The sequence below is a fragment of the Fusarium venenatum genome (assembly GCF_020744135.1).
Source record: "Fusarium venenatum strain MPI-CAGE-CH-0201 chromosome Unknown EDB82scaffold_2, whole genome shotgun sequence".
NCBI classification, from domain to species: Eukaryota; Fungi; Ascomycota; class Sordariomycetes; order Hypocreales; family Nectriaceae; genus Fusarium; species Fusarium venenatum.
Window position 1 is genome coordinate 3,783,762 of NW_027072130.1, and position 23,238 is coordinate 3,806,999.

General features: G+C 46.5%; 13 protein-coding genes across 13 annotated transcripts; 4 read left to right on the forward strand and 9 right to left on the reverse strand.

The window, feature by feature from the left end:
- Window positions 1–781: 781 nt before the first annotated feature.
- On the reverse strand, window positions 782–2,906 carry EDB82DRAFT_426921 (uncharacterized protein; the record flags this gene model as incomplete). Its single annotated transcript, XM_065607654.1, has 8 exons — window positions 782–1,140; window positions 1,192–1,362; window positions 1,411–1,502; window positions 1,555–1,757; window positions 1,816–2,058; window positions 2,376–2,419; window positions 2,458–2,486; window positions 2,698–2,906. The coding sequence occupies 8 exons, from the start codon at window positions 2,904–2,906 to the stop codon at window positions 782–784; spliced, it is 1,350 nt and encodes a 449-aa protein (XP_065464694.1).
- A 1,485-nt stretch (window positions 2,907–4,391) lies between these two features.
- Window positions 4,392–6,287, forward strand: EDB82DRAFT_497864 (uncharacterized protein). Its single transcript, XM_065608559.1, has 6 exons — window positions 4,392–4,565; window positions 4,620–4,822; window positions 4,874–4,928; window positions 4,982–5,198; window positions 5,253–5,392; window positions 5,442–6,287. Exons 1-6 carry the CDS (start codon window positions 4,438–4,440, stop codon window positions 6,274–6,276), a joined length of 1,578 nt encoding a protein of 525 aa, XP_065464695.1. The 5' UTR covers window positions 4,392–4,437; the 3' UTR covers window positions 6,277–6,287.
- Window positions 6,288–6,290: 3 nt separating this feature from the next.
- Window positions 6,291–7,221, reverse strand: EDB82DRAFT_426286 (uncharacterized protein; the record flags this gene model as incomplete). Its single annotated transcript, XM_025734201.2, has 2 exons — window positions 6,291–7,075; window positions 7,134–7,221. The coding sequence occupies 2 exons, from the start codon at window positions 7,219–7,221 to the stop codon at window positions 6,291–6,293; spliced, it is 873 nt and encodes a 290-aa protein (XP_025585031.2).
- Window positions 7,222–7,482: 261 nt separating this feature from the next.
- EDB82DRAFT_497868 (uncharacterized protein) lies at window positions 7,483–8,677 on the forward strand. The gene has a single exon (XM_025734202.2). It carries the CDS (start codon window positions 7,613–7,615, stop codon window positions 8,618–8,620), a length of 1,008 nt encoding a protein of 335 aa, XP_025585032.1. The 5' UTR covers window positions 7,483–7,612; the 3' UTR covers window positions 8,621–8,677.
- Window positions 8,678–8,869: 192 nt separating this feature from the next.
- Window positions 8,870–9,612, reverse strand: EDB82DRAFT_554839 (uncharacterized protein; the record flags this gene model as incomplete). The annotated part of the gene is made up of 2 exons (XM_025734203.2): window positions 9,220–9,612; window positions 8,870–9,166 (listed from the first exon to the last, which is right to left on the reverse strand). The coding sequence occupies exons 1-2, from the start codon at window positions 9,451–9,453 to the stop codon at window positions 8,870–8,872; spliced, it is 531 nt and encodes a 176-aa protein (XP_025585033.1). The 5' UTR covers window positions 9,454–9,612.
- Window positions 9,613–9,844: 232 nt separating this feature from the next.
- On the reverse strand, window positions 9,845–10,734 carry EDB82DRAFT_574471 (uncharacterized protein; the record flags this gene model as incomplete). The annotated part of the gene is made up of 2 exons (XM_025734204.2): window positions 9,845–10,371; window positions 10,425–10,734. The coding sequence occupies 2 exons, from the start codon at window positions 10,732–10,734 to the stop codon at window positions 10,145–10,147; spliced, it is 537 nt and encodes a 178-aa protein (XP_025585034.1). The 3' UTR covers window positions 9,845–10,144.
- Window positions 10,735–10,904: 170 nt separating this feature from the next.
- On the reverse strand, window positions 10,905–12,614 carry EDB82DRAFT_554845 (FAS1 domain-containing protein; the record flags this gene model as incomplete). Its single annotated transcript, XM_025734205.2, has 2 exons — window positions 10,905–11,886; window positions 11,940–12,614. The coding sequence occupies 2 exons, from the start codon at window positions 12,612–12,614 to the stop codon at window positions 11,221–11,223; spliced, it is 1,341 nt and encodes a 446-aa protein (XP_025585035.1). The 3' UTR covers window positions 10,905–11,220.
- A 664-nt stretch (window positions 12,615–13,278) lies between these two features.
- On the reverse strand, window positions 13,279–15,064 carry EDB82DRAFT_474593 (FAD dependent oxidoreductase-domain-containing protein; the record flags this gene model as incomplete). Its single annotated transcript, XM_025734206.2, has 3 exons — window positions 13,279–13,521; window positions 13,578–14,462; window positions 14,537–15,064. The coding sequence occupies 3 exons, from the start codon at window positions 15,062–15,064 to the stop codon at window positions 13,279–13,281; spliced, it is 1,656 nt and encodes a 551-aa protein (XP_025585036.1).
- A 537-nt stretch (window positions 15,065–15,601) lies between these two features.
- Window positions 15,602–16,190, reverse strand: EDB82DRAFT_497873 (uncharacterized protein). Its single transcript, XM_025734207.2, has 2 exons — window positions 15,854–16,190; window positions 15,602–15,798 (listed from the first exon to the last, which is right to left on the reverse strand). Exons 1-2 carry the CDS (start codon window positions 16,071–16,073, stop codon window positions 15,659–15,661), a joined length of 360 nt encoding a protein of 119 aa, XP_025585037.2. The 5' UTR covers window positions 16,074–16,190; the 3' UTR covers window positions 15,602–15,658.
- On the forward strand, window positions 16,191–16,983 carry EDB82DRAFT_497874 (acyl-CoA N-acyltransferase). The gene has a single exon (XM_025734208.2). It carries the CDS (start codon window positions 16,484–16,486, stop codon window positions 16,973–16,975), a length of 492 nt encoding a protein of 163 aa, XP_025585038.1. The 5' UTR covers window positions 16,191–16,483; the 3' UTR covers window positions 16,976–16,983.
- EDB82DRAFT_460319 (uncharacterized protein) lies at window positions 16,984–18,744 on the reverse strand. The gene has a single exon (XM_025734210.2). The coding sequence runs from the start codon at window positions 18,300–18,302 to the stop codon at window positions 17,052–17,054; it is 1,251 nt and encodes a 416-aa protein (XP_025585039.1). The 5' UTR covers window positions 18,303–18,744; the 3' UTR covers window positions 16,984–17,051.
- A 1,000-nt stretch (window positions 18,745–19,744) lies between these two features.
- EDB82DRAFT_429283 (uncharacterized protein) lies at window positions 19,745–21,232 on the forward strand (the record flags this gene model as incomplete). Its single annotated transcript, XM_025734211.1, has 7 exons — window positions 19,745–19,798; window positions 19,845–19,889; window positions 19,939–19,986; window positions 20,033–20,502; window positions 20,557–20,974; window positions 21,031–21,098; window positions 21,151–21,232. 7 exons carry the CDS (start codon window positions 19,745–19,747, stop codon window positions 21,230–21,232), a joined length of 1,185 nt encoding a protein of 394 aa, XP_025585040.1.
- Window positions 21,233–21,349: 117 nt separating this feature from the next.
- EDB82DRAFT_497879 (uncharacterized protein) lies at window positions 21,350–22,395 on the reverse strand. Its single transcript, XM_025734212.2, has 3 exons — window positions 22,036–22,395; window positions 21,791–21,983; window positions 21,350–21,734 (listed from the first exon to the last, which is right to left on the reverse strand). Exons 1-3 carry the CDS (start codon window positions 22,254–22,256, stop codon window positions 21,447–21,449), a joined length of 702 nt encoding a protein of 233 aa, XP_025585041.1. The 5' UTR covers window positions 22,257–22,395; the 3' UTR covers window positions 21,350–21,446.
- Window positions 22,396–23,238: the final 843 nt, after the last annotated feature.

Sequence of the window (23,238 nt, forward strand, 5' to 3'; positions counted from 1 at the left end):
GAGTGACAACTGTGGCCTGGTTACCACTATTATGACTGTGTTGGTGTAGTAATTCTTGAGGATAATTTGTCCAAGAGCACTACCAAAACTGGCATGGTCCTTGTCGTTTTTGCTCCAGGAGATGTCTACAATCCTCTGCAAAAGGGACTTCATACGTCATCTAGAAAGCATCCGGGGTACCATGAGGATACGCTTTGAACGTAGTACTGTCCCACATGTCGGCCGTGACGTTGGCATATGGAATGAAACAGTCGTCCTGGACGTCAGTGAAGATCTACTTCATCAGATACTTGGCAAAGGTGCCACAGTTGATACCACCGTGAGCCTTAGAGGCATCGAAACCGTTCACCCAGGACCGTGTACCGTCAGCCGCTAGAGAGAATGCTTTTTTTCCCAGTGACGTACAGGCAATCCAAAGTCTTTAGACCAGGGTCCAGTGAGCCGTTGGGACTGATATAGAAGTTGACGTCAGTCAGTATTCCTACGCGATGAGCAGTAGAATATGTCTTGACATACGGAGCAGTATTTAGGTGTGTTTTTATTCATGTACGGTGCTACTTCCACGTATTCGATCAATAACCTGTTGTTCTTTGCCTTCCGTGTGGGTAGATGGCACATGAATCTGAACCATAAACTCGTTACGCGTAACTCTAGCCAATGCTCTATCACTCACTGCTCTATTTATTGTTTCGATATGACAACTATAGAAACTTGGCACTGGTTATTGTAGTTATATGATGAGCCTGTAAGTAAATTTTATTCAATGCTCAATATTATAATATTAAAGCTCTATCTGAGGCACTTTGGCGGAGGGCGGGAGTCTCAGCTCAACCAGCGCAACATCGCTCACATCCGTGCAACTTCTCCTGCCATCATCCGATACCCCCTCATAATTCTCCCAATTCGAGGCCCTTCCTGTGTTCTGTCGTTCAGAGGACGATGACGATTCTTCTTCATCATACTTCCTGTAGTTATGTCGGAGTGTGTCAATGCCAAACTTTGATGGTCTTCGGAACCGTTCCTCATTCCTGCTTTCGAAACTCGGCTTTTCTGATTGAGTTCGCGATCCAAAATATGGTCGTAACGATGGAAGACAGGCGATCATAAGGCCCATGTTCACGTCTAAAGCACTCCATAACACTATGACAAAGATCAGCCGAGGCTTTTAAATAACAACAATGAGAACCGTACCAATGGTGCTAAGTGAAATAGACGAGTCGGCGCCTGCTTTGAAGATCATGATGAAGCGAACAAGGCTGACCACAATATTAACAATTCCAAGTAAGAATGTGAAGTAGATGCCAAGTCTTAGTGCTCTCTTGACTTGTAGAGCTGGGACAATCAGCCAAGGAAGAATGAATACTGTGATAAATTAGTTTCTAAAATATGTGGAAGCCCAGATCTACAAACCTAAGATATCTCCAAGAAATGACAGCGCCCAGCCAACATTAAAATTGACTGCGTAAGTCCAAGCTTGGCATGTCACATCGGCGTCCAAGTCCCTGTGACACAATTAGTTTCATCTTTAGCGATATGACAGTGGCAACAACTTACCAATGTCGTTCTAGGGGAAGGCAGATACACAAGACGAGGATCATAGTAGTAACATAACTGATGGCCGTGAAACATATGGTAGCCCAGAGAAATCTGCGTCTCTTCACCATGAATTCCGGAAATGCCTGTAAATAGACCGATAAGAGAACAGCCTTGCAAAGGTAAAGTGTCGTGTAGAATGGAAAGTTGGAAGCGAATAGCAGCTAAGGGTACCACACTGTCAACCAACATATTCCTTTGAATGTTCCAATAGCCTCTTACTTTTAGTATCAGTCGAAGTCTTCTCCTGTTGCCACTATATCCTTCCAAGGTCGAGTGTACTTTCGGATCGAAGGCGTCAAGTGCTGCAAACGCGGGAGTAAAAGCAGCGGCTATGACACCAGATATACATGCCGCTATCATGAATTTGTCGCTGAGAATGAGTCGTCGCTTTTGTATTCGAAGACGAAGATTGAGACGGGCTGCGACGAGGGCTACCGCTATGACGACCAGGATCTCGGAGACCTATATGGGTCTCAGTTTCAATGGAACAAACAAGAAAAAGCACTTTTTGGTGTTTACAAGAATGTCATGGGCTCCCGGAGTACGCATTGCGTTGTGTTAGAGTAAAAGGCCCGACACCTCTCCCATCGGTGGTTAGGGTGTTAATTTCATACACTGATGGAGGGTACACATTGGAGAGAGGTTTGCGACACACAACTGTAACGAGCGTTCTAAGCTCTATTATAAGCTTCTGAAAATAAAAAGCCATGTCAGTCCCGAGTCGACTTAAGCTTCGGACCTGGCGTTGTTATCCATTTGAGGCGTTCTTGGCTACATACCGACGATGGCGCTAGGTCGAAAACGTCATGAACCAGAGACAAATCTCACAATGAAAGCAGTAAAGATTGAAGACCCTTGGACGTTCCTGGGACATGATACGTCTAGGCTTTCTTGGCATAGGGCAGAACCTGCTTTGCCTGCCGTATGTTATGGAACTAGTCTCTCATATGGACACAGGAGTCATGTAGGACTTGACCTGGACAATCTTACTTATTCATCTTATCGACACCACAATGACACCATGGTTTTCTCAGAAGTTCATAGGTTTATTACTGTTCTAGCCACGTCCATTGCTATCCACCCTACATAGGTGGTAATTACGGGCAGTTCGAATTGAGGTAGGCGTTGCAACGAGATTCCCCGGCTTTTTGAACAACACTTTTACAGCCACATGAACAGCTACAGGCCGGGTTAGATTGCTGCCAGTCACCCTTTCTGGGAACAAACAGGGATGAAGGTGAGTCTTGGGACCGGGAGTTGGAAGGAGTGGCCTTCATGCAAGGCGATGTGAAGTCGTTGTGCTGACACATGGCTTTCAGAGGTTTCGAGATAGTTCGTTTTGTTATTGTTGTTTTATGTTGGGTTTGCTTTGTGAGCGTGATTGTTACTGCACGAAAGGGATGTCACGAGTTTATATACATGATTATGTACCTAGTATCGATTCACCTGATGGACGGCTTCAACCTTTAATCACAACGAACAAAATGCATATTCACTATCAATAGTACCACTTGTCAACTGCCGATTCATGTTTCAGTGCATCGTATTTCCCAGCCATCTAACTGTCCCCATTCACGCTAAAATCGATTGGTTGATCACTCGACTTTGGACCTCCACAAAGCTAGAATCATCTATATTAACAAGTAATTCAGAAGCAAGAAGCACGAGTTCTGTCCATCGTCACAGCCAAGGTTACTATATTATTACTAAAGGCACTGGGTGTTTTACAAGACAGGTAGGGCAACATCGAGCGGACCCTGAGTCACTCATCATTGTGCAGCCGCAATAACACCAGCATCGAAGGTTTGGACTTTGCCGGAATTCTTGGATAGAATGTGAGGGACTCTGGCACCGCTGGGCGGGAGTGGTATTGTTAGTATGAGGCATGACTGTCTGTAAGAGTCCTAGTATTTTAAGATAATTCGATCTTTTGAGAAATACGAGTCAAGGTTTGTGATTTACGAGATTGTGTGAAGAATAAATCTTATCATTTTAACAACGTCGGATTTATACTTGTCAGCACATGTCCATGTCTTGTGTTTGGTTGCATTATCCTCCTTGCTTTGAAAGCTCTGTTAAACTCACAGTCTAGCTTCTCTAGTCTGAGGGGGTGATTAAGTTCCCATGTTATTTTTGTCATTATGCGGACCACTACACTCTTGTTCTTCGGGTAAACATCGATTATGCCTATTGATATATCATTATTGCCTGGTTGACAATGTAGAAGAATGAAATTCAGCAACTACCAACTGCGTTACAGCGTCACCACCACTGTGCTTACATTTCAACCATTTACTGGGTTTATAACAGACGGCTCTTTACACACCAAACGCAATGTTCATTCACCTGTTGTTCAATTTTAATTCCACGGTTGCAGAAGCAACGGCATATGTAATATGGAACTTCCTTCATAAGTACATGAATGAAAGTACGTGTGGTGGTATTAGTCCCGGTCACAATTGTAATACCTTCAAAAACTGGTAGATCTTCTTGTTTATTGATGTTCGGGATTGTTCGGGATTGTGAGTGTACAGTCGATTATTGGAGATGTTGATTGTCCTTGTGTTTTGTTGATGACACCCTCGCTCTTATAGTTTTAGTTATGGTATGGCATTTGCATTTGTTCAACCATTCACTTTGCTAAGCCTGCTGCAATCAATGTCACCATCACATTGTATCAAGATCTCTGAGGGATGCTGACTTACCCTGCATATGAATAACGCGTAATCGTCCCAAGACAGTTTAGCTCCGTCAGCATGAACCCATTTTATCTGTCCATGCATAAACACCGCTTCAAGCCCAATTCACCTTGCAATCTCTACAAAGTGAAGCGCTAACATCATGGCTGTTACAGCTGAAGATGCCCCCAGTAAGGGAAAGCGAAAAGAAAGACAGTACACTCGCAGCCGAACGGGGTGTCTGACATGCAGACAGCGCCACCAAAAATGTGACGAGACACGTCCCATCTGGTTAGTAAATGTGCCCTGTCATACACGTTCTTGTCCATATTAACTATTCCCCAGTGGGAACTGCGTAGGTACCAGACGTCATTGCGAATATCCCACTGCAATCCTCCCGCTCCGAGAGCGCAGAAAGAAATGCCTTCCAGGTGAACAGCAGCCATGGACCAATGTAGTAACGATTTCCAGAGCTGTTGGGCCTTGTACCGCTGGCGCAGCCCGGCCTATAAGCATGGCTTACAGATCTGACGCGCTGTTCCACTACTGTAAGATCCTTGAAGCCATCGCAAGCCAAGAGACTGACTACCGCTTCATAGTCTATGACCTGGAAGACCCGTTCGACATTGCTCCCAAAGAGAAGCGACAAAGCTTGTAAGTCATTTTGATCACTTGTTTCTGTCAATACTGACGTACTGGCTTGTTAGGTTGACATCTACCATGCATAGCAGTGATACACTGCGCAATACTATGCTCATTGCTGGATTACATTTTGCCTGGAATACAGGCCAGTTACAGTCTTTCGAACCCACGTTCTTATTTCACAAGATTGAAGCTATGAATAGTGTGAACAAATTCCTTCGGAACTCGAGTATGAAGTACGCCGTTTGTGTGAGAAATATCGCGACTTTGTGCTTTACAGAGGTAACAATACCACGTTGATTGTTATCGATATTGGACGTCGGCTGACCGAACCAGTGTGCAATGGGAAACATCATCGCTAGTGAGACACATTTGGATGGCCTGATGAAGTTTATGGACATTCATAGACCACCCCACAAGGCAACACCAGCAGAATATGAGCTAGATGATGAGTTGGCGAATCGATATGTTCTATTGTACGTGGACAACTGTCTAATACAACCCACAGCTAACAGTGCGTCGCAGCTCATACAACTTCATTCACGGCTTCAAAAGCCGAGTAGAAGATGTTCTTATAAACGGCAGTGTCACAAAGACGGGCCAGACACCATCGCCCGCTCTTGTGGAAAAACTCATGCATGAGTGGCACAAGCACGAGGTACAGGGTCTTGACATCAGACTGAAATCATTAAAGATGATCCCTTTCTTCTTTTCCGAACTACCCTCAAGTACAAAGTTTGTTGATATTGATGGGACAGCTATTATGGAATGCCTGGAGACGCTGACCTCAACTGCTCAACTCAGGACACAGGGCATGGATTTTGACGATCAGCAAATGATATGGCAGGAAGGTGCTGCGACTCGACTTATGCTGGCCTTTGTTGAATCTCATATTGAATCCATATCGACTGGTGGCAGTAAAGGTCCAGGTGTGAAGGCTCATTCTCGGATGGCTTCATCATGGTCTGGCATGGCTACAGCAACAGGCCTTTACCTCAACACAATTCTTCGCTTCTGGAACGCTGGTGAACCAATAGAGCCACGGCTTCACCGTCGTGTTTTACTCGTACTCCAACAAGACTTGGAGCGCAGTCGTCGAAGTGCTCATTCTCTGAGTGATCTTTGGTTCTGGAAGGCCTTTATCGGTGCGATGAGCGTTGAAAAGCACGCTGTTTCATCTACTAGTGGTGTGTTGAATGGGATGAAGGGGATATACGAAGGCTTTGTTAGGGAGTGGAGTATCGTAGTTGAGACCATTCTGTGGGAACGAGCAAGAGTGGCATTGTCTAGTATAGTGTGGCCTGAGATGTTTCACTCCGAGGAAATGGCGCAAGAGCTGTGGTATAGATGCGTTTTATAATACTGAGTCGAAAGTCATGCTCTCGTTACTCGTGAATCTTTAAAGGCTATCATGTCTCGTACCACTTGCCAACCAATACTTTGCTGATTGAATTCCTCGTACTCTTTTCCCGCAACGTTACACCACTTATTTAAGAACCACGGCGTAGCCTCCCAACTCTTCATGTCCCAAGGTGGATAACTATCCCTGGTCTTCTCCCCCTTTCCAGACCCCAACTTCCATGTTACTAGACCCCCTCTTTCATAAACATCAAGTTTTAGCTCCCAGCCGTTGAAAGTATCTGGTAACGCTGCGGATAACATGATGGCTCGTTCGCGCAGGAACGGGAGAGGTATTAAATCTAAGCTGATATGATGTGGAATGAGGACCTGTGCCATTGTAGGTCGTAAATGAATAGGAACACTAGAATTGGCAAAGGTGGAGAGAAAGTCTGAGCCTTTTTGAACAAGGGTTGAGTAATCGACAATGGAGGAGAGGTTGGGTTGATGAAACGGGGAGAAATTATATGCGGTGCAGTCTGCGACAAGGTTGAGATCGAAGCCCAGTGATTCTGCATTGGCGAGGCAAGATCCAAAGAAGGCTGTTGGGAAGAACTGAAGCATGTTGACATAGACATCGGGAAAGCTTGATGATATATCAGAGTCTGTTTCATCCGATGATGAGGTATCGTTGAAGGGAATAAGTTGTTGGTCTTTGGAGCAAGGGACTCGTCGCTTCAGAAGTGGTCTTGGCCGGTTATTACTTCTTGCTCGAGCAATGACCTCTTTTGTGATATTTCTCTCTTCCTTTTGGCGTTCTCCTAAACATTTCAGGTTAATGACGTTTGAACTGTGAGCCGAGAATACCCTTCAACTCACTGTATGCCTTTTGGGCCAGTCGGTTCTGCTCTCTTCTGGCAGGGGTCAGGACACGTCGCTTAGTGGGCGGATGCGTGTCATTGCCCATATGTTTTGGCTTCAGGGGCATGGTTCGATCGGTTTCTGTGGCTTCCATTTTCTATTTTCTTAAGATGGCGTCAAGAATGAAGAAGGGAGATTGTTTGATCACGGAGCTTGTAGTGGTAAAGTCCAAATTCTATGCGGGGCAAATTGGCTGGCTTACGCATTTGGAACCAATCAGAGGCTGACTGGGATTCTGATCCTCCGTGGCTTACTCGGCTACATCCATTCAGAAGTTGAGGTTATCGCCAGGGTCAGTTAAAGTCCCCAGAAGGTTAATAATACTTACTCTAGAAATCACTATAAGTAGAACGAGTGACCGCAATGGAAATATCAATTAAATACGTTGACATTCATCAAGTAACACATACCTTGCACTCAAGAAACCAACACCAACAATGACCACCAAAACTATTACAGTCGTCGGTGCTACTGGCACTCAAGGTGGTTCAGTTGCCAGGACCTTTTTGAGTCTTCCAAATTGGCACGTTCGCGCTCTCACCCGTCGATCAACCTCCCCCAAGGCTCAAGCTCTAAAAGACCTTGGAGCCGAGATTGTGGAAGCCGACATGGACGATGCCGAGTCTTTGGTAAAAGCCTTTGACGGCGCCCATGCAATCTTTGCCAACACCGACTTCTGGGCTCCTTACACAACTGCTCTCGCCGAAGGGAAAGACCAGGCTACCAGTCAACAGATCGGCTATGACACCGAACACCGACACGTCAAGAACGCTGCCTATGCTGCATCCAAGACTGATACTCTCGAAAAGTACATTTACTCTGCTCTTGGACCCATGAAGGAGGTATCCAAGGGTAAATATCCTCACTGTCATCATTGGGAGACCAAGGCTGCCGCTGTCAAGTACATTGAGCAAGAGATGCCTGAACTGGCCAAGAAGACATCATACATCTACATCGGAGCTTACGCTACCAACGCTTTCCTATACCCAAAGAAGGATTCTAAGACTGGCGAATACGTTTTGGATCTTCCTGCATCCAAGAATCTGAGATTTCCCATCATCGACACCGCCAATTCAACTGGCCCGTTTGTCCAAGCTCTGGTTGAAGACGAGCCCGTTAGAACAAAACTTTTGGCCTATGATAGCGAACTCTCCATGAGCGAGGCAGTGGACATCTGGACCAAGGTGACAGGGAAGAAGGGTGTTATCAACAGCATGTCCGAGAAAGACATGCATCAGAAAACAGGTCTACCGTACGAAGTTTTAGACGGAGCTGCTTACTTGGACGAGTATGGATACACTGACGGGATTGAAGGTGTCATCATGCCTGAACAGTTGAAGAAGCCTGTCAAGACGGATAACTTTGAGGAGTATCTCAGGAAGCAGGACCCTGAAGCTCTGCTGTCGTTCCAGTATGGTCTTCCTGAGCCTCCAGCGAAGAAGTAATAATTTGTGTGGTCACATTAAGTAGATTTCTAGCATAGTTCAATCACACGCTGGTTCATTAGATGGTTCATATCACATAAAATCCGACTGAACGTACTCAATAGATCATTGTGAACGATTAGTTGTATTCTGACCTGTCTAATACTACTTCAACTGCCATGCAACTCCCCAATTACAACCACTTGCTTCGGACTCTGGCCTCGGATGACACTTGCCACTCCCAACATGCCCCCATATCAACACAACTTCTCAATCCTTCTTAGGACGGGCATTCGAGTTGCCGCTCTTCAAGTTCTTCAAAGGCCTTCGCCCAACCCGACCCTCCTGGTTCTTCCTGATCCACATGTACTTCTTCTTCAGACGTCCGTTGGTCATGAAGACCGTGGGCATTCCACTAACTTCACCCTTGTTGGCAAGGGGTCCATCTCGGAAGACACCGCCAGTAGCACGGAGATTGGCGGGAAGGGATTGCCACAACTTGACGGCGATAGCAATGTCAGATTCAGACATGTCGCTGCGTTTGGGTTCGATGGCATCGTTCAAGGCCTAGAGAGACATATCAGTAATGGTCAGTAAATGAGTTGGGTCGGAATACATACCTCGATTTCGGCGAGTTTAACATGTCTCTCGACATGACGCTCCATGGAGCCGTTGCGATCTACAATAGTTGCTTTGCAGATAGGACATTCTTTAGCACCACGGTAGAGTCGCAACTTGATTTGGGAATACTTTCTGGCACTCTCGGGAGAAGAGGGAGCAGAGACAGATAAAGATGCAGAAGATTGAATAGGAGAAGAAGGCTGAGACTTGCGCTTAACAATGATGCGAGTCATTTTGACGATGCTTGATGCTGATGCTGTCGTCAATGTTATGCTGATAACAATTGCGAATGGTGTTTGTAGGTCGGAAGATGATAAGCAGTGAACAGGAATGAAGAGAAGGATTTGCAAAGTCTGGAATTTCCTGTCAGGTTAAGAATTATGGCTGTTATTCTTGTGAGTGTTTGCTAGTTCAGTCGACCGTTTACAAGTGAGCGGTGGAAATGGTCAAGTCGCCAGCTGTTACCAGCTGGCTGGCAGTGACAGAGTCCATCTGACTTGGGAGATTGCGGAACACTGAAGCTGACCACAGCTGGTTGGCTGAGCCCGCCAAAGTCAAGTTATTTTTTGTAGGTAGAACGCTGGACAGGTCACAAAATGTGTGGAGAGTGATAAGTGAAGCTACGCTGGTGTATTAGCTCCATTGTCAGCATAGCTAATCTATGAGTATGTCACTCATTTTGCGACGTGATTCTAATGGAAAACAGATAGAGAATACCGTTTTTCCCGGTGTGAGTTTGCCTTGTCCTTTGTTACATGAACGCCTAGTTCCTATGATCAGTTCCGAATAGCTTCACTCCTGATGTTCGTCTATTCACCGAAACTCTCGGGTACCCATTCCAAAATTCTATGACGCCGGATCCCAGCTATGTACTCCTTTTTTTTTTCTCGGGCACCTGTAATCCTTCTCAAATTTGAATCCGCTTTAGTTGTCCTTGCTGAGCTTGCTGCTGCCGCTGGATCCATGGGACTCGCTGACTGGCTTCAGGTACTCTTTCCAAGATTTGATGATACTCTCAGCGCATTGAATCTTGCCAGTGTCAAGGTCCAAGGCTAGGTTGTAAAGATCTTTTTCCAGCCAGTCGGGAACAACCCCCGACGACCGTTCGATGATTGAAACCATGTCATTATGGGCGGATACAAGGTAATCTCCTGTGCACAGCATCAGTATTAGCTGCAGTGAGATTAGAGGGATCATCACTTACGTACATCAATCGCGGCCTTCTTGAAGCTTACGATTCCTTTGTCCTTTCCTTTGAGTTCCTTCTCCAATTCCTCGTTGCGAGCGACGAGCGAGGCGATGAGGTCCGGTGAATCCTCTGACTTACGGGTCGGAGCGACTGTAGGGCGAACTTCAGCTTCGTTCGTAGCCTGGGCGAGACCAGCCTCAAACCCAGCCGCATACCACTTGCGACCGAACTTCTTGACAGAAGAGAGATGATCGGCAGATGATGCGCAGGCTTCGGCGTCCATGCCGGGGATCTCCATGTCGGTGTTAGAGCTGAAGACAGGCATCTTGAAAGACTTGAGAATGACAGAAGATGAGGGAATGGGATGATTAAGTAGATGGTGCGATGTTGGGTGAAGAGGGGGTTGGAAGATAGAGGAGGGACAACTGGAGCAGTGGGTAAGCTTTTGTGAAAGACACAAGAATGTTTCTGTGTGTGATGCTATTAAATCTGAATGTGAAGATGATTTGTGTTTGGGTGAAAAAGATGCAATTTGGAGCAGCAACGGCTTCCTTCTTTTTATACTCTGTATTTAAACTTCATAGCAAGGGCAGTCTACGCAAGCCCTATCTTGTTTCTACCTTCCCCTAATATAAGGTTAGGTTTATTACGGCATTCCCTCCTGGTGCTATCTTCCGCGCCCTTTGTGACCTGTCCAGCTAATACACCAGCGTATCTTTACTTATCACTTTCCTTCCAGTCTTTTTTTTTCTTCCTTTCACCATCAACCACAACCACCAATATTGCTATGCCAATAAGCGTCTGAGAAACCTCACAGCTCACCACCCTGCCAGTCAGACTCAGTATCATCGCCCTCCACATAATCCTGCAGTCTCTCCTTGAGCTCCTCGACACTGATCTCACCGTCGATCTCAGAAGGATGCTCGTCCCTTCTGTGAGGAGGGATAGGAATGGTCCTGGGAACGTGGATAACACCATTCTTACCAACAGCGTCGTTGAAACCAACAACGACGTGTCCGTTCAGCACAATGGTAGTCCAACTCTTGAAAGTGTGCACATCAACACCAACGCCCCTCTCAAGTAGCGTAGGCAGCTCAATGTGGAAGTCACCTCCGTGACCGAGATCCGTCTTCTTGAGGGTCTGCTTCTCATCACCGTAGTAGATCTCATCGCTGTAGAGTGTGATGTTGGGCACGATCTGGTACTTGAGAAGCGCACGAAGATACTTCTTGCCTGTCTCGGTGTTGAACAGGAAAGCGTTGGCGCGTGGGCCGAGACGTGCCCAGGCTTCGTTTGATGGGGCGAAGACGGTGCTGCCAATCATGGGGACATCGTGAATGTACTTGACAAAGTCGGTCTTGTCGTAGGCAAGGAGGAGTGTTGAGAATTGGGCGGGGAAAAGGCTGATTTCTTTGCCGATGTAGGGAGGAGGGACGAGAATTCTGTTGACAGCGTGGATGATGCCGTTCTTGGTTTTCTAAGGATAGTCAGTCACGGATACAACATGTCGAAGGTTATGATGATACTCACAAAGTTAACGGCAATGACCTTGCTGTAAAGGTTGACACGCACACCAGAAAGTCCAACACTAGTTCGAAGTCGCTGAGGCTGGTCGCCTAGAAGCTTCTCCTTGAGAGTGGTGGGAACAGTGTGGGTGAAGAGGATTCTTGACGCGGGATACTCGCCAATGCCGAGATGGTAGTTGAGAACATCCTCGACAAACTCATCGCTAGGCTTGTGCTTGTGGTCATCAGGGATATGCTCAAAGGCCTCATCGGTGGGTACGAAGAGAGTATAGTTCTTATCAGTGCTATTCAGAAGCTTTCCAAAGCTTTCGTGCTCCTGAACGAGCTTGAAGAACTTCTTTGTGTGGTTACTCTTAGCGATGAGTTCATATGTGGTGTGGTCTGTGAAGTCGCCACCTGTTCTACCAAAGACAGACAGGGGCTCGTCGCTGCTGGTGACATCGTTGTCGACGAAGTCGTGGAAGAAAGCATCTTCATCTTGAAGCTTGCTGTGAATGGCGGAAGAGATCTCAGTGGAGAGCTGATCGGTCGCTTCATCAAGAGACTTGCGGAGACGCTTTGGAATGTCCTCTAGAGTTTCCTTGAGATCGTCTTTGAAATCATTAAAAATATTGAGCGACTCTGGGAGGACGAAAGCTGAACTAGCCGTGGCCAATGTGAGAGTCAGAAGAGACCTCATTATGAAGATGGATGATAGTATCGACTATCAGGTAGAAATGAAGAGGTTGGAGGACGAGAGGAATAAGGAAGACAGAAGGATTGAGCCGGCACCAGATGCTGGTATGTATAACGACGTCTGTCAATGATGCCCAGACTTTATGAGGGTCATATCGTTGGAAATGGTGGGATAATGAGTTGCTATGACACTGGCACAGTACAACGAGTGTTGGCGTCATCAGCGAATTTACCCCGCATTATCAGGGTGTCAAAAAGGGTTACGGTAAACTTTGAGTGTTGACTTATTGATCTTTTTCTTTCACTCCAAGCCCGGCTTCTTCGGGTCTGACGTGAGGCGTTGAGTAACGCGTGTCGGCTTATCAACCTTGAGCTAAGGAATTTGTACGCGTATACCGTAACCTCCAATGAATAACCGCGTATTTTCACGTTCCTGGTTCATAACATGTGATGTAACAGTCGAATGGAGGAACTAATGGTAGAATTCTAAGTGCGAAGCACCCAATAGGATGATTTCCTATGTTCTTACAAAATTATGCGGCCATAATAAGCCTAATAGGATCCTAATCCGGCTCTACCTAGCTCCAGTAAAGCAACAAGAGTGGGCTCAAAGCTAGCCATACCAGTCTACGCGACCTACTTTATTTACCAATACGCTAGACCACCATTTAGCTACCAGCTACATTCTCTTGATCGGCCTTTCCAGCCTTATCAACCGGCTCCAAATTGCCTTTAGATGGCCCCATCACACAAATACCCTCTCGGGAGAATCGACTTCCATGCACAGGACAATCGAAGCTCTTTTCTGTAGTGTTCCAACACACGACACCCTTCATATGTGGGCACAAAGCGCTGTACTGCTTGACGTTTCCTTCTTCATCCTTGTACACTGCGATGGGCTTTGATCCGACCTTTGATGAGTTAGCATATATTCAACGAGTAGCCTAGTGGCACAGTTCTTTCTTACCTTGTTCAGAACACCGCCCATGCCCCGACCAAGATCTTCAATATCGGCAATGTCGGATTGCAAAAACCTCTTGTACTGCGCGTTGATCTGCAAGTCATGTGATATCATGCTGGGCAGTGACTTCAACATGGAAGCAATACGCTTAGGGGAGTAGACCTCAGCCCATGGGTTCTTGACTCCATCAATCTCATCAGCGATTAGTCGGCCAGCCAACACTCCACTCGTCAAGCCATCGCCAGAATCGCCCGTGATGATGTAGATGTGGTCATTGCCCTGGTTCTTACCAACAAACTGCATAAAGTCCACTGGCTCAAAGATCTGTCCGCTCCAGCGGTAATCGACCGAACCAACCTGCGAGAAGCGCTCGCGTGTCCATGTCTCCAGTTCTTTGAACTCAGTTGTGGTGTCTTCCTGGCCGACCTTGTGATCACAGCCTCCAACGACGATGTAATCATGTTCATCATCGCAGGCTGTCAGTCGAATGTACTTGTACTCCTCAGCCTGGTCGTAGAGGAGGCAATCCTCAATCGAACCCTTGGGTACTCTGGCGGCAATACAGTATGTTCGCATAAATTCCATCTGTGCGATGACACTCAGTTTCTGTAGAGGAACACAAGTAGCTTCGACAGCATTGTTGCATTTGATCGAATTGCCATCTGAGGTTTGCACAACAACAGACTTGTTACCGATTCCCAAGATCTCAATACCCTTCTCTTCGACTGACATGACTCGGGTTTGGTCGAAGCAGCGGAAGTTGGGTTGGGACTTGAGCCACTTGAGGACTCCGTTGAGATACTTTGTTGGATGAAAAGTAGCTTGGTCCTTGACAATGAGTCCTCCTCGCTGGTCAATGGCTCCATCCCATCCACGAACGGTGAGTGTTTCCTGGCAAATGATTAGTTCAAGTTAGACTGTAACAGAAGGGAACATTGTAAATCATGGCTTCAATGTGTACTCACATCAAACCTGGAATCGATTCCAAACTTTCTTTGCGCTGCTTCCTCCTTCCTTAATTCGTGCATCTCTTCTTCGTGATCTTTCTTCTCTTTGGTCGAGTACTGAGAGACTTCATACGCGGGTAGTTTACGATATTCGCAATCAATGCCAAGCATCTTTGAAATTTCACCAACGCGGTCTCTTCCCCAAGCGTGGCTCTCTGCAGCAACCTTGGCACCTGCATCGCCGTGCTTCTTAGCAATCTCGGTATAGCCATCATCCAAGTCGTTGGTCAAATGCCCGCTGGTGCGGCCAGTTTCTCCTGACAGAACCTGACGGGCTTCCAGAAGGACAACTTCACGCCCTCGACTGACGAGCTCATATGCGGTGGATATTCCTCCGATACCACCACCGATTACACATATATCAGTCTCGATATCCTGGTTTAACTTTGTGAACGAAGGTCGGTTGGAGACAGGATCTTGGTGTACCCAGACTGCGTCGGTTGCGCCTGAGGTGTGAAAGAACTGCTGTGATTTGGAAGAGGCCATCGTGGACTGATAAGCTCTAAAGGATAGCTGGAATGTGCAATGACGAGAAATTCGAGAGACTTTGAAAGCAGTCGAGGTCACAGAGAAGAGCATTCTAGGCTGTGGAGCTGTGATGTAGGTCAAGTGTGCTGCAGAAAGGGCAACCTGCACGTACTGGAGCTCTCTATATCATGCGAAACAGCACATGATGTCTATGAGCAGTACAATGTGCATGTTTTAAAAAGAACATACTGATTGGCAAGAGCTCATGCCCTTGAGAGGGGAATTCATGGTGAAGTGCGTCAGTATTGACAATTTCACATCACAAAGTCGTCACTGTTTGCACAGCATTCCCAACGGCTATAAGAGGCCCGGAAGAATTGGTCCTTTGACTTAGAAAGGAACCAATTGAAAGAAAGATTATGCAGCTGTCATCCTTGGCGCTAGTGAAAACGTCACAATGATGGACGACATTGTATTACAATAGAGACAGCAAACCGTGTTGGCTACAGTTATGATACAACTTCACTCTATCACTATGGCATTGGGTGTTACTGCTGAGTATTAAATGGATTGAATTAATTATCTTAGTTTAATTTAACAGCTCGGAATTAATTAAGCCTTCTTCTCTCCTCCCATCTTGTCCTGGACAGTTCCTCCAATGCTTCCACCAGTGGTGAATTCCTTGCCAATTACACCATCCTTTGCAAGGGGGCCTCCAATCTTTGCCGCGGTACCTCCAATAGCTCCTTGCTCTATATGACTCTTGTTAATTGATGTCACAAACATAAAGAGGCTACTTCTGCTTACCTGTGAATTGCTTGCCAATGGTTCCTTGCTCGTCCATGGCCTTGGGGACAGTGCCAGTCAGGTTGGTTGTGGGCTTGTCAGACATGGTGATTATAGGAGATGTAGTGAATTGGCTGTTGAGAGTTATTTTTTTTTTTGGGTGTGATGCGATATTTGAGATGTAAACAATCGAGAATAAACGGAAATGTTGGTTTTTTATAGGTAATTGATGACGACACATCTATGATCGCATCACTGTACAGTCGTGATATCATTCAAGAGCTGGAGCTACGAACGCGGCTTACTGGGCTGAAGCCACTCCACATAGATCGGTCCAGATCAAGATCAATAAGTAAATAATTCAATTATTTTAGTAACGCGACAAGGTCAATTTCGTTTCCAGTCCTGCATTTTGTTCCATGCTCAAGGCGTTTGTTTGGGTGGCATAGAGTTTATTCCCTCGCTATCACCGCAGCAGCTCAGCAGCCGACTTAGGCTCAGATCCGAAGCCGGCATGACATTCTACCACTGACTCCTCAATTGATCATGCTTTTAATTGCAACCTCAATGTATAGCCTTACCGTGAATAAGCTCTAATTTTTAAAGCACTGGTCGACTCTACATTTCGTCGGAAGCTGTTATTGTTCTACAATGGACGACCCTCCATTCAATTCACCAGACCTCTCAATCCAACGAGCCGAGATAGATGACATACCAAACATCCAGTCAATCATTCACGAAGCCTACGAAAAATACATTCCACGAATGAACAAACCCCCAGCTCCAATGACGACAGACTACAAATCCCTTCTCGCGTCGCCAGGCCATTCAATCTTCGTCCTCCGGCCTATCAACAAAGAAATGGTCGGCGCGCTAATCCTTTACCACGCAGACGACGCAGATGAGGTTCAGATTGACAATGTCGTTGTTGACTCAAAGGCCCAAGGCCGCGGGTATGGCAAAGTATTGATGCGATATGCTGAAGACTTTGCAAAAGGCCGCGGGCGCGACGCTCTGATATTGTACACAAATGTGGTTATGGTGGAGAATTTGGCCCTGTATCCTAAGTTGGGCTTTACAGAAACTGGGAGGCGGACGGAGCAGGGGTTTGAACGTGTATATTTTCGTAAAGAGCTATTGTAAACACTGGTATCACTTTTCCTTGGTCTATTTTGTATATGCGCTCGCTCTATTTGCCGCAATGCACGGCGTCGCGCCTTCAATTATGCGCATCTCGTAACCTTTCAAAGCTAAAGTTCCACACTTCAGCCCTCCTAGGTCCATCAGAGGACTCCACAAGTCCGACGTGCTGCAACACGCTCGGATCAAGCGCCCACTTGGTCAATCCGTTGTCGCGCGCAAAGTCTTCCATTATCATGTCGCCAGGGAACTGATACGGTGGCTCGCGCAAGAAATCCTGTAGAGCCTGCAAGTGGTGGTTTGGAAACACGAGACCCTGCGCGCAACACCCGTAGCGTGGCATCTCGCGCACCGTGGGTGAGGTCGTAAAGAGGCGGTGCAACGAGATACGCCCCGTTACAAAAGCTAGCGCGAGACAGGCAGGGATCCAAAGACCGAGGAGGAAAGCGATTGTTTGCGCAAAGTCTTTGGACGCAAACGATCCTGCGTTGCGACGTCCACGACAGCGCAGAGCGAGGAGGAGACACCCGATAAGGCATGTGTAGCCTAAGATCACGACTTTTAGGTAGTCGAAGATCTCCTCGTTGTTCCATCCCATCAAGATCTCAGAGTAGAACAAGCGCAGGTACATCCAATCGTGATGCGCATCCTTCGCGTGCTGCTCGACCTCGATCACGCCCTTCTTGAAGCGCGTGAACCAGTCTGGTGAGGCTATTATGTCGTCCTCGATGAGGGCAAAGTATGTGGGGTCTCGTTCTCGGCAGGCTTCGAAGAGGACAGAATGATCTAGACGGATGTTCTCAACTCGGTCGTCACTGCGCCCCATCCCACGGATGTCGTGCGCGAGGACTTTGTAGTCGAGGTCTGGTCCGGCCTTTGCAGCAGAGCTGTCATTGGAGTAGATGAGCACATCGTCGGCAAGCCCAAAGAGCCAATCCTTTCCATAAGCAAAGTGCTTCTTGGGATCTTTGTCGGCGAGCAGCACCACAATGTGTATTTGATTGCGCTCATTCGGGGTCAGGGTATCGACCAGGCTGCCGACCGTGTGCGCGAGAAAAGCCGAAGAGGTGCGATTGATACTAGGGATTCCGATGCAAAGGAACTCATTCTCGACCTGCACTTCGGTGCGCTGCTTGTGTTTGACAGAGTAGATTTCGCGTTCGAGGTACTCGTCGACCTGGGCTTCGCGGGTGGCTGAGAAGCGACGGTTGAAGGCGATGCGGCTCTTGTAGAAGAACGATGAGGGGTCATCGTAGCCGTTGCGGTAGCTCCATAGCAGAGCGATAAACCATATCAGCCAGAAGCCAATGTTTGCGTGAGAAGGTCGCATGACTTCATTGCTGATTCAAATTGAGGAGAGGAAAAGGAAAGGCTGAGAAGAGAAAAAGAGAGGAGAAAGAGGCGCATTCAGCTGTCAAAAAAAAATGCAACCCACTGTGTGTTCCTAGGCTAGGAGGCTTAGGGGTCGAGAATACGGCAGGATTGTCTTGGCTAGCCGCTGACGTACCACCCATTTAAGCCCATTAGCAAGGCTGAGCTTACTGAACTCGGTGCCTTCTCCGTTGTAATTCAATTCGCTGACCCGCTATATGTAAGGAACTGTTGGGTTTAATTGGCACGGCTCCACAATCTCCGGATTATACACGCTAAGCCTTACGATATGATTGGTTCATCTACCCCACGTGCTGAATCCACGTCTGATTAAGAGATGAAGACGGAAAGTGCCCCCGTGAACATGAAGCTCGATTCTAGGGTAGACAATATATTTGATGACTTTCCATAGCCTTAACCTGACTACTTCTATAGTTGACGATGTGTTACAAGACAATCATTGTAAACTTACATGTATTTCATTGACGGTCAGGTCAACTGTATATTCCTCGCGGCCATTCCGTACGGATAAATGCGGTAGCAATGTCCATGTTAACAATTGTGATGGTCAACAGTGGTTAAGGTAGTGCGACAGTTGCACGCAGTCTGTTAGGCACACAACCCACACATTGAGCTTGCATAGCAAAGTAGGCAATTGATCAAGCAAACATCGTGTTAACCAATCTTTACGAATTGACATTTATTTTTATCTCCGATGTGCTGTACTAATTGTAAGTCTTTACATGTGCTACCATGAGCACGTGACCGTTATACATTGATGAGTGTGCAGTTTGGGATGTTAGAGATGTCTAAACATTACCAGCAACCATAACAATTGTTAGTTAGCAATCCTCACCAACGGCTGGCACAAACATATCATCTACAAGTAGTGGCCGAGACTAGCGATCAAACCTTGTTAACCCATATTTCCTAACTGTTCCTATTCTGTGATTTCCCCAATTGAATGTGCAAGACCCATGCCACTGTTTGTTACCACCTACAGCGAGTGCTTGGTAGGTACCTCGCTGGGATGCGCAGCAGATCGGACATGCTACATCGCGTACATACGCGTGACAGTAAGCCATCTGTAGTAGTAAACCACCGTAGAATGTGAATAGTATAAAAAGAAGCGCTCCCATTGTTTTTATTAGTCATGAGTCGCCATTTATCGGTCTTTTCATCCCAATTCACCGTGACTCGCTCTTTTGCGACAAGATGCCGACCCGAGTTGCCGATCCAGAGGGGGCCGATCTCGGGAATTGATTTCGGATATCCGGCAAAGGGAACGCGCGGACGAGGTCTTAGATTGATAAGATGGCTGCAGATAAAAGACCCCGTAAATCCGTGTTCGATCAGATCTTCGTTTTCATAATCTCATATCTCATTTTACTTTCTGCCAAGATGACTGCCGGTCTTAAGAATGTTATTGTCGTTGGTGGCTCATTTGTTGGGCTTGTAAGTTAACTCCGACCACCATCTAAACCTAAACTAACAATTTTAGGCTGCTGTAAAAGAACTCGCGGCTCTTCTCCCACTTACTCATCGAGTATGTCTTCATAATGTCATCCTCAAATTTGAGTACTGACATATTCCAGGTCCTGTTAATAGAACCACATAGCCACTTCCACCATCTGTTCGCTTTTGTAAGTGGCTTGCTAGCCTAAATAAATCTCCATCTAACACTCCCAGCCTCGGTTCGCCATCGTCCCGGATTACGAACACAAAGCCTTCATCCCCTATACTGGCTTTTTCTCCTCTCTACCAAATTCTACAAACCATGCCATTGTCAATGCTAGAGTAGTTTCCTTACAAAAGAACCAGATCACTCTTGACCGGCCATGGCAAGGTTCAACAGAAATTCCATTCGACTATGCGGTTGTTGCTACTGGAACACGTCTTCAAGCTCCTAGTAACATGCAGCATGACGATAAAAAAACTTCTGTCGACTACTTCAAGACCTATCAGCAGGGTATCAAGAATGCCAAAGCGATCGTCATTGTAGGCGGTGGAGCGGTGGGCGTGCAAATGGCCACTGATCTAGGAGAGGTTTATCCTGAGAAGAAGGTTACGCTGGTCCATTCAAGAGATCGACTCATGCAGCTCTACCACCCCAAGATGGATGCCATCATCCGTGACAGATTGCAAGAGCTTGGCGTAGAGTAAGTTGTGTTTCTATTCCTTCTCGACTGGTCATTTACTAAAACCTATGACAGTGTTATCACCGGCACACGTGCCACTATCCCACAAGATGGCTTCCCAACAGATGGTTCAGAATTCCAGTTGGAATTGAAAGATGGCCGCACGTTATCAACAAACCTTGTCATCCCAGCAACTGGTCAAACCCCAAACAGCCAGTTTCTACATGATCTACAACCCACTCCTGGACACAAGATCCTCAACTCAGCCAACGGCTTCATCAAAGTATCACCAACCCTACAATTCGCCGATCCAGGTTACTCGAATCTGTATGCGTGCGGCGATATTGCCGATAGTGGAGCCCACAAAGCAGCGCGACCAGGAGCAGCACAAGCACATGTAGTGGCGCAGAACATCTCAGCCGCGGTTCAGGGTGGAAAGCCTACGAATGAGATCACAGTTGATCCTCCAGCCATTCATCTTTCGCTTGGATTGGTAAGTAAACTTACCGTGATAAAAAAAAATCCATTACTGACTTTGATGTGTGATAGACCAAGAACATGGTGTTTAGAAATCCTCCAAAGGGCCAGACTGACCCGATAATTATGTGGAGAGACGAGTAAGAAGAACCCTTCTTTGATTTGAAAGATGAAACTGACTTTATACTGCAGTGGTGCAAGGGATATGAAGATCGATGGTGTTTGGGAGAGAAGAGGCACGAGAGTTACTCGACCTGCTGATTACCATTTATGAGAAAGCCACCGGCGCTGATTTGATAAATTTCTTTTGGATTATGTTTTGCAGACAGTTAACTTAGATCACTATACCTGGATGCCGTTTTAAATAATTGGATATTCTTGTGCAAGAGTGATGATATCAAAGGAAGTCCACCCATGGGTCTGTATCATTGTTTTGAATTATTCTCCTTGCTAACTGCATAGTGCAAGATCTCTGAAACCCAACTTCTCTAACCTGATCCTTGACGTTTCAAAAACGCCCTTCCACCCTCGACAATACGCTTATTCTCGATCAGAAACGTCCCCTCTGGCTCACTCTCTTCACTGACAGCCAAATACGTAAAGTACGCACCCAATTCGCGATTCAGAATTACCCAGTTATCGCCTAATAGTGCTCTTGCAATCATGCCCGGAATCATCAGGTTTTGCGTAACCACACCGCCCGGTCGAAGCACTAAGGCTCGCCAGACAGACTTATGTTCTTCTGCCAATTCTTTGAATCGAACTTCGCAGAGACCCTATATGACAACCGTGGTCAGCTATGTCGCGATAAGTGATTAAGAAGGGAATATACCTTTAGTTTACGAGGGTAGTCGTTAACCCATAGCTTTGCATCTTGATCTTGAATGACAAATTTGCCGCTGAGGTGAATGAAGCGGAATCGCGGTCGTTTTGGTTGCTTCTCTAGAAGAGGTGCGAAGGCAAGTTGGAAAGCAACAGGGTACTCCAGATCTACTCTTACGTCTCCCCGGTATGAGCCCATAGCACTGGATATTCGTGTTAATTGCAAGCACAAGTTGAGATATGCAAGAAACGTACCAGATCATGGCGGCGGCGTCAACATGAGGAAGCAGCACATCTTCTGGCCAGACAGAAAAGTCTTTGACCATAACTGATTGAAGTATTGGATTGTTTGAGACATCTGACGGGAGCGGGCGGCGCACGAAGCACACTACCGAAGTGACTTTTGGATGAGCAAGGCATTGGCGGAGAGCCTCGCCGCCGATGGAGCCTGATGCGCCGATGAAGAGGATTTTCATGATGAGTAGATGGTAGAATTAATGAGTCTGTTTAGTACGGAGGATAAATAAGTGTTGCACCGTGTTTATATAAATGCATTCCTAGTTGTGGCTGATTTGCGGAGTTGCATGGATACAAGTCCGCCAGTCCGACCATCGAGGCTCTGGCTAGGAGATTTAGGTGGACGCTGATTATCGTTTGGAATACGGAAAATACGTCAAAATAGCGGATCATAGCACCCGGAATAGGAAGAACGAGTATCAATCAACCAATAAATTTGTACAACAAAATTAGGCTTCGATGTGGTGCTTACTCTCTCTTCTGGTAAGCCACTTGCTGTTCCGCAGCGGACGGAGGTGGCTCACATCAGCCATTTCCCTTGTGAGACATTCGGATCCTTCAGGAACGCGGACATTGGTGGCCTCGGTGGATTACTTATAAGCCACATTGAATTGAGAAGCCATGATACCATCTTTATAACTGGCTCATCTATAGGAACATATCAAATCAATTGGCATGTGAATTAATTCATACAGCGATTCAGCGACGAGTATAACCCTTACATCCAAGTATTGGTAGTAAATAACCTCGCCAGTTGTTCGCAAACCACGGTCAGGATGGGTATGATACATGGTTTTTCTCAAATTACTTCTGTAGTAGTGGAAAACTTGAAGTATTCGATCTAAGTTCACCGAGATGTCCCTAATACTCTCGTGTATCTTACTGTGTCACGCTCCCATTCCTATCAGATCGAAAACCACCATCTCAATCACAAAATAGAACAACCGAGTCATGCAAGGCTGAAAAAGACCCCTTTCATTCAACACACAATCTCTCAACAAAGGCCACTAATTACTTCACCAATAAGCTAAGAGACTCATAAAATTCAATCAACTACATCGTGTCCCAAAAGTCATGGGCGTCATACCTCAAAAATATCCATGACCTCACCAAAACTACCCAAAACTCCACCACGACTTCATCGTAAAAGCTCCCTACCAC

Bases quoted from the DNA above. Each gene is read 5' to 3' on its own strand.
- EDB82DRAFT_497873 (XM_025734207.2), bottom strand. From the start codon at position 16,073: ATGTGTCGTCATCAATTACCTATAAAAAACCAACATTTCCGTTTATTC. The intron at 15,799-15,853 runs GTAAGCAGAAGT...AGAGTCATATAG, and splicing joins CATTGGCAAGCAATTCACAG to AGCAAGGAGCTATTGGAGGT.
- EDB82DRAFT_497868 (XM_025734202.2), top strand. From the start codon at position 7,613: ATGACCACCAAAACTATTACAGTCGTCGGTGCTACTGGCACTCAAGGT.
- EDB82DRAFT_497879 (XM_025734212.2), bottom strand. From the start codon at position 22,256: ATGAAAATCCTCTTCATCGGCGCATCAGGCTCCATCGGCGGCGAGGCT. The intron at 21,984-22,035 runs GTACGTTTCTTG...ACGAATATCCAG, and splicing joins GACGCCGCCGCCATGATCTG to TGCTATGGGCTCATACCGGG. The intron at 21,735-21,790 runs GTATATTCCCTT...GTTGTCATATAG, and splicing joins ACTACCCTCGTAAACTAAAG to GGTCTCTGCGAAGTTCGATT.
- EDB82DRAFT_460319 (XM_025734210.2), bottom strand. From the start codon at position 18,302: ATGCGACCTTCTCACGCAAACATTGGCTTCTGGCTGATATGGTTTATC.
- EDB82DRAFT_497874 (XM_025734208.2), top strand. From the start codon at position 16,484: ATGGACGACCCTCCATTCAATTCACCAGACCTCTCAATCCAACGAGCC.
- EDB82DRAFT_497864 (XM_065608559.1), top strand. From the start codon at position 4,438: ATGGCTGTTACAGCTGAAGATGCCCCCAGTAAGGGAAAGCGAAAAGAA. The intron at 4,566-4,619 runs GTTAGTAAATGT...ACTATTCCCCAG, and splicing joins GACGAGACACGTCCCATCTG to TGGGAACTGCGTAGGTACCA. The intron at 5,199-5,252 runs GTAACAATACCA...TGACCGAACCAG, and splicing joins CGACTTTGTGCTTTACAGAG to TGTGCAATGGGAAACATCAT.